The sequence below is a fragment of the Nelumbo nucifera genome, chromosome 8 (genome assembly GCF_055504915.1).
Source record: "Nelumbo nucifera cultivar China Antique chromosome 8, China Antique-T2T, whole genome shotgun sequence".
In the NCBI taxonomy this organism is placed as follows: Eukaryota; Viridiplantae; Streptophyta; class Magnoliopsida; order Proteales; family Nelumbonaceae; genus Nelumbo; species Nelumbo nucifera.
The window spans coordinates 20,464,702-20,472,932 of record NC_142656.1 but is presented as its reverse complement, the minus strand read 5'-3'; the positions used below and the strand labels follow the sequence as shown (position 1 = coordinate 20,472,932).

The window sequence follows — 8,231 nt, the reverse complement described above, 5'->3', positions numbered from 1 at the left end:
CAAACCTCTATCACGGGACGGGAGGGACAAATTACCAAATATCAATATACCATTGCAAAGAGTAGTTTTCAACAACCCAGAACACATCTCAATGCATTCTTATAATCTTACGTCTGATTACACACTAAACCTGTTGTATCTGGCTCTTTTTTCTGGGGAAAATTTATACAAACTAGAAACCCTGATTAAACAATTTTTGGCAGCAACAGATTGCCTTGCTGGAAATATTCCATGTCATCCATTCCAAAATCTGGTTAATGGTCTCATTCATAGAGCACTTGCTTAGCATTGTCACTGTGGCGGCGTGGTGCTATTGCGCCTATACACGTTTTGGTGGCACATATTGCACGCGCTCTTCTTCACATATGGCCTGCAGAATGATACCAGAAAAATGTAAGAACTAAATGCCTCAAGGATGTTTTAATTAATTTCAAGATAGGTTATTACCAGGCCCTTTTTGAATTATCATTGGGGAATGCGAAGAAATTATAACTTAATATGATAGAATTTTACCTTTCAAAAAAATAATGATAAATTTTAAACAGCCTACCATTTTCTGTCTTCCCAATTTTCCATCCTGTTTTCTCTACCTCTTAACCTTAATCCTATTTCATATTTTATTTTTATGGATATGTGAATCGCCCAAAACCAGAAAATGGAAGAGTCCTGAACGTCCATAAATTCTATCTGAATTAAATTATGAAACATCTCAGCTCAACAGTCAACATCACCATCCACTTGTACACACGTGGAGTTGATGGAAGGCCTGGAATTTTGATGACATTGTATATCCCCTAAGCCAAAACTAAGAAACTACTCGATGTGATAACCACAATCCAATGAATAGTCGATTTTTTACAATCAGATTTTAACCAATACGGCCCAGCTTGTTGCCAGTCAATTCAATTCTTAGGCAATCATTCAAAGAAAACAAGCAGTAGGCCTCCTTGATCCATATGTCAGGCTATCTCCATGGCAGTTATATAAACCATAGAGAATTATATATATAATGAATATATAAGTTTTTGATGAATTATAATGAATATATAAGTTGTGATGAAATTATTATACATAGTAACAAATGGTGAGATGTGGTGGAAATTTCTGGTCTTGATGTTTGGGGACTCGATGGGAAGTCAAAAGTAATATTTCCATCACCCTCTGCAACTCATAAACCAACAATATAGCCTCATCCAGTAGTGAAGTGGGTCTGGCATTTCAGAAACAACAAGAACCTCAACTGATCTACACATAGTAGAATACCCAGAAAAATCAAGGGTCAGGGTCAAGAAAACCAGTGGTTATAAGCATGGTTTTCAAAACCAGATCGGACTGGATGGTCAGACCGGAAAAGCCAGGAACTGGTCAGGTGACCGGTTCCATTTTTCCCCAAAACCGGATTTTTGCAGAAAAACATTGATTTGGTCAGCAAACTGCTGACCCGGGTGGTTGAACTGTTCAAACCGTTTAACGGTTTTGACCTTTTTTATTTTTTTGTCGGAATGGGCCGACCGCTTGGTCCGTTCAACCCAGGAACCGGACCCCTGACTGGTTCGTTGTCCGGGTCGATTTTAAAAACCTTGGTTCTAAGTCGTACTATCCTCATATACTGATGAGTCAGCATCATGGCTTAAAGTATTGATACACCCAAATGTATCGACAGGATGCAGATTCTACAATGGCTGAGGTTCTAGCAATGCTAAATGGCCTCCGTATCACAAGAAGTCTAGGCTTGATCAACTTGGTGGTCAAAGGCGACTCTAGCAACATGATAAAGTGGCCTGGGGAGAAGGTGGACCTTGGAGACTGGCTCACTACCTGGATGAGGCTAGAGATTTGTTATACTCCTTGAATGCAACCTTAATCTGGATTCCCAGGGCTCTAAACTCTGTAGCAGATAGTTTAGCCAAGCCTGGCACCAGGGAAAACCTTTAGTGATAGTAATATGCCTTTGTACCCTATGTGAAGCTAGCCTTCTTTGTACATCATCTCATTTACTCTCTTTCTTTCTCTTTAATAAAGTTTCTCAAAAAATGTATCGACAGGGGTGTATTGGTGCTTTTTTTTATGAACGTGTATCGGTGCTTTGAACCATGCGCTTTTTGTTTTTTTAGGTGCCTGATACACCTGTTTACAGGTCTTTTTGGGAACCCTTTCTTTTTTAAATAATATATATATGTGTATATATATATAAGCAGTCTTAAAACTGAAATTTGAAAAAAAAAAAGGTGTGTGGTTCAAAGTGCCAATACACAGGTGTATCGATAATTTGAACCATGCTTGAAAGGCAAACCTGAAATTCTTCCGGGAGTGCTTCTGAGACTGCAAGAGTGTAGCAACCTGGAACAAATCTCCCTACAAAAGTTCAAATAAGAACTCAAGTTTAATAATCTAGATAATTGCAACAAGTTCAAATCCAATTCCTAAAGAATTAAAAGGCAATTCATAGCAATGCAAAAAAGTACTGAGCTTCAAATGCAAAATTGTCATCTGCCATCATCAAAAGATAAATATTAAAAAATATACCAACCATAATTCCCAGTTTATGCCAAATCAAAAGGACCTAAAAAGATCCTAGGAGATCATTTAAAGGCCATAAGGGTATAAATCAAATTACATTCAACTCAACTAAAAAAGATGTAGAACGGAAGCTTCTCATGATGTGATGAAACAACTGTTGAATCCTGAATCCTACCCTGGTGATCATACTCATAACTCACATGGTTGAGAAAGATGCCAGAAGATAGAGACATACTCACCAATAAAATTCTTTAAGGGCTTGAATAGGAAGGCAGTCAGAGACCCAAGGTTAGTGAACAACTAACAAGCTCATGGCATACTCACTGAACTGAAGTTTAATATGCAATAGGGATGAGTCTGACCATAGACTGAATGAAGGTTCTATAGATATTGGAAGGGGTTAGTTGTTTGTAGAAGCCTAGAAGGATACTCAGTTGTATGATGTGTACAGGACTACTAGTATTTTTAGAGCATGTGTCAGGTTTGAAGTTCCAATTTTTAATTGAATAAAGAAAAGAACTCCCCTTAAATGGGGGAGAAGATGATATGCAATAAGGAACAGGTTTCTCTCATGTAATGAGCCAGGACTCAGTGGCCCATATCAATCATGTTAACCCTACCTATCACAATACATGCATCACCTACACTGATATTGATTACTACCACAACTTGTCTCTCAAAACCAGTCTTGTCAATGTGGTAAAGCAATGGTTATTGATCACTCAATTGGACCTCTCTAGGTGATGACATGACTAGTTGGTGCCTAGCATTGACTAGTCGGCTGTAAAAAGATACATAATGAATTTATGATATTGATGCAATCTTGTATATAATAAACTTCAAAAATTCAAATATACAGCAAAAGAACGATAAGAAACGTATAGTCTACAATCTTCATTTTGCAATATATATATATATATATATACTGCGAAGAAAGATTTCATTAAATTAGAATGAAAGTACAAGAGGAAGAGGTAAGCAGTTAGCTCTCTTAACTCTCCCAAGAAAACAGTGAAAAAACAGAAAAATTACAAGTGAAACCAGAACAAAGCTGCCCTATTGACCCCTTGTTTAGCTAACCCATCAGCAAAGGTGTTGGCAGTTCTTTTAATCCATAAAAATTGAACTTCCATGCCCTGAGTCAGATATATGAATTTTTTCTTTTCATTATTGTAAGCGCACGGTCCATTCTGCTTCTCCTTCAACCATCCCACCACCAGTTTGGAAGCCCCTTCTATTATCAGTTTGTTAATGCTCAGCTCCTTGGCTCTTTGTACACCTTCTAAAGCTGCAAGAATCTCAGGCCTAAGGGAGCCGCTAACTCCAATTGGTTCTGAGAATAGAGCAATTAGATTCCCTTCCTCATTCCTTATCACTACCCCAATGCCCAAACCCCGAAGGACCTGGATTTCCAGCACTATTTTCATCAATGTTTAGCTTGAAAAAAGCCATTGGGAGGAGGGATCCAAGAAAGGAATGAAGACTCTTTAACTGGGTGAAGCAGAAACTGCTCTCCAACATTTTAACAGACCATCCATCGAGAAGTTTTGAAAGAGTTCCAAAGTTCCCAGCCATTGTGCCACTGTGGTAAAGATCACCTCTAAAATAGTTTCTTTACTTCTCTCCTTGTCTAAAAATAATCTTGAATTCCTTTCCTCCTAGATGGTCCAGATAATGGCAGCACTTCCACCCAAACAAAGAATAAAACCATTCCCTAGGTTTGGCAAAAGTTTTTGTGCCAGCTGCAAACCTGATACAACCCTCCCCCTTTATCCAGACTTGGGAGTTGGGACCGGTAGTGTAAGACAAGCTCACACTGGCGGATAAGGCACAATCATCTCCTAGGGCACTATGTGGGTGATCTCATATGCATCATTCCTTGATTTATCCATTACATTAGATTAAGCAGCGACATCTGATACACTAATACTCCTAACTGTCATGCCATATATTTTCTGAATTCAAAATTCCAAACATTTGTGTTACTTAAGTTACAAAATGTCTTCCAATGCACAACAAGATGTAGTCTATTACACAAGTACTATATGATAGAATTAATGGGTAATAGCCAGAACCTTTTTTGCAACAGCATCATTTCTAATTTATACATATGAAATGTATTTTGCTAGATTGATTTTAGTATAATCTCAGGGATTACTTAAAAGAAACATAAATAAAATGATCAAAAGTCACTGAATTGAATATTCTATAGTTAACCTAAACCAAGAAGAGATCAATTCTTGTGCAGGGTAATTAGGTTGTCTGTGGAGTGAGTGGCCTTTAAAATATCTAGGTCTCCCTCTAGGTGCAAACCCAAAAAGCTTAGGTTTCTAGGAACCAGTGATAGAGAGGTTTGAAAAGAAGCTGGCAGCATGAAAGAGAAATTATATCTCCTTGGGGGGAAGGATTACTCTTATCAGAGCCACCTTAGCAAATCTTCTAGTTTACTATCTCTCGGTGTTTAGTATGCCTCAAGCTATTGGGAAGAAATTAGAGAAGATAATGAGGGAATTTCTGTGGAAACCTGTGGAAACCTGATGAGAAGAAGAGAGATCATTTAGTTAGATGGGAAGTAGTGACTAGAAGGAAGGATTTGGGAGGGCTAGGCATCGGAAGACTTAAGGAGAGGAATGAAGCTCTCTTGGGCAAGTGGTTATGGAGATTCCCAAGTGAGACAGATAGGCTGTGGCACAAAGTGGTAACCAGAATTCATGGGTTCTTAGAGAATGGATGGGATGCTGGAGTTTCCAGTAGGGCTTCGAGCTTGTCACCTTGGAAGGCAATTCACAAAATTCTCCCCCCTCATTTCTTAGTCACATCAGATTTGATCTTAATTCAAGTAATAAAATCAAATTCTGGGAAGATATTTGGGTGGGGGATTCTCCTTTAAAAACCCTCTTTCCCTCCATTTTTTCTCTTTCATCCCTCAAGGGTAGACCTATTGCTGATTTTCTTGCACCCTCCCCACCCTTGTCTGGTCCGACTTGGAACCTGGGACTTCGCAGAAATGTTTGGAACTCAGAACTGGAGTCTTTGTCTTCTCTACTTCAGGTGCTTGATGGGGTGTGGCTTGACACTTCTAAACAAGACACTAGACTTCGGTCTCCCCATCCACCAGGTGCTTTCAGTTGTGCCTCTTTTTTCAAGTCTTTGTCTTCTCCTACCCAACCCGGGGAACCCTTCCCTTTACAAGAAGCTTGGTGTCGACCTATCCCTCACAAGGTGGGTGCTTTCTGTTGGGAAGTATATCATAGTGCAATTAACACTAGTGATCTGTTGCAGAGGAAAAGACCTGGCTGGTGTCTTTCACCAAATTGGTGCTATTTATGCAAGTCAAATGGTGAGAATGCTTTTCATATTCCTGCCCTCTTGCTAGCAGAAGAGGGAAAATATTGTGGAGATGCACAAGGGCAGCAATATTATGGGTAATATGGGAGGAAAGAAATCAGAGATTATTTGAAGACAAGGAAAGATGCAAGGCAGAAGTGATAGAAAGTGTTATGATGAAGGTGATCTCATGGGTGAAAACACTGAACTTATTTTCAAATTTTATAGTGGATGATATTATCAGAAATTGGAGGATAGTTGCTTCTTCTTCCTCGGCTAAAAGGAAGATCCTGAAGGAATGGGTGCCCCTGAACCAGGATTTGTCAAATTAAATTTTGATGGCAGCAGTTTCGGAAACCTAGGAAGATCTGGAACCAGAGAGGTTATAAGAAATGAAAGAGGAGATGTGTTGGGGATTTATTCGGGTCCTATTGGAATGGGTAATTCCATTACAGCTGAACTGAAGGCAATGGTATATGGGATACAAAAAGCTAAGGAGATGGGGGTGGAAAGAATGGTTGTGGAAGGGGACTCCAAAGTTATTATCAGTTGGCTAAAACAGCATGACAACATACCCTGGATATTCAGAAATGACATCAAGAAGATTAAAAGTTTATCCAAGGATATGCAACTATCAATTCAGTGGACCCATAGAACTGCAAATGGATTTGCAGATCAGCTAACCAAACAAGGGGTGAACAGGGATTACTGCTTCTGGGCCCAATTGTAAAAGTGAAAATAAATATGTTAGTGGATGCACTGTAGTGGGGTAGCAGAGGCTACCCATAAACTATATCCCCTGTAATTTCTCTACATTAATAAAATTTCATTTTACTGATAAAAAAATATATTCTATAGTTTTTTTCTTGGTACAATAGTGAAATATAGAATTGTACAAATGAAAATAAGAATAAAATAAGTGATACACCTAAAAACTTACCAATTCGCAGCCAACGAGCAGCCCAGCTTCTACTTGGATCCATGACTGAAATTATTCTATAAAAAGAATACAAAAAAGAGACTATCTTTAAACTGTAGATCTCAATTATCTCTAATTGGAATATTTCTGAATAATGCAGCTCTAATCTGTTTATGGGTATAACGTTAATCAAATTTTCTCCAGTTCAAGATAAACAAACATGACAATAAGAGATGACAAACAACAGAACCATGAAAGCTACCAAAAAGAAAATAAAGTTTTCATGTTATCCAATGGCATAGTGAAATCAACCTGAACTAAGGGAAGATAAATGCACCATTATTTTCTTTCCACAAAGTGAGTATCATTTGAGTTTCAAAGTGTAGCTAGATACCCCTTCTACATTTTTAATATTTAATTAACAACCATATCCATAGGCATTTAAACGAAGTTAAATTCTATTAAGAAAGCAGAAATGATGAAATAATCAGGTAATCAACAGGATAAAACATACCCAGTAAAATTAGGAGTTGTGCAATCCACCACACGTTCGTGATCTTTGTCCATGTTAAAGAAGGGGCAATTTTCGCAGCCTGATTCTCTAAACTATGTGCTCACCACCAAAAGAACACGTCAACATGCCAAAAATATGGAAAATGAGAAACAAACTTTAGGCAAATAAAGCAAACAAAGCTAAAAGATAGAGCATTTTTTTAGATACTATCTATCGATTCATACTGTCGATCAAAGAAAAAAGAAAAAGAAAATCGCTTCCAGGTCATTCACTGCAGAATACGAGTGAAAAAGTTAAAGGAATGAAAACAAACGAGTGGAAATAAGACTTTTCGATAATGCTCGGCAATTACTAGATTTAAGGAAGAACTTAAGCTCCGTGAACTAACCCAGACAAGGAGGAAGAATAAATGAACCCTAACCCTAGAAACAAGAAATATAAAGCATCAACAGTAAGAGAGTAAGAGAAGAAAATAAACCTTGGATAAGACGACTACCTGATCATAAGTTTTAACGAGTCTGCAACGAAGGCAAGCCCTGAGCTCGTGGCCGAAGCTAGTCGGAATCTGCGCAACGCTTCCCATTTTCAGAGGATAGATACCTTTGAAACCTCGAAATAGGGATGGCAACGGCGCAGGTTTAGTAAATTCAGACCCTAACCGCCTCCCTAACCCTCCGAAGTCCCAACCAACCCGTACCCGCCCCAAAACGCAAAAAATTCTACCCGTACATGAAAACGCAAAACCCTCCCTCATCCAACCTCTCCACATTCGAAGGGTTAAGGCGGATTTAAAACTCGAATCTAATTTTTTATTACTTTTTATTATATATAAATAAATAAATAAATTCTTTAATTATTTGATTTAGATATATAAAAAATGCATAAATTATCAATCATCTTTTCCGTAAAATTCAAAATATTATTAATTCAACACTTAATACATAAACTTTA

General features: G+C 38.0%; 1 protein-coding gene across 1 annotated transcript; it reads right to left on the bottom strand.

The window, feature by feature from the left end:
* Window positions 1-31: 31 nt before the first annotated feature.
* LOC104610696 (transcription elongation factor SPT4 homolog 1-like) lies at window positions 32-8,027 on the bottom strand. Its single transcript, XM_010277440.3, has 5 exons — window positions 7,777-8,027; window positions 7,281-7,372; window positions 6,788-6,843; window positions 2,294-2,355; window positions 32-370 (listed from the first exon to the last, which is right to left on the bottom strand). Exons 1-5 carry the CDS (start codon window positions 7,861-7,863, stop codon window positions 320-322), a joined length of 348 nt encoding a protein of 115 aa, XP_010275742.1. The 5' UTR covers window positions 7,864-8,027; the 3' UTR covers window positions 32-319.
* Window positions 8,028-8,231: the final 204 nt, after the last annotated feature.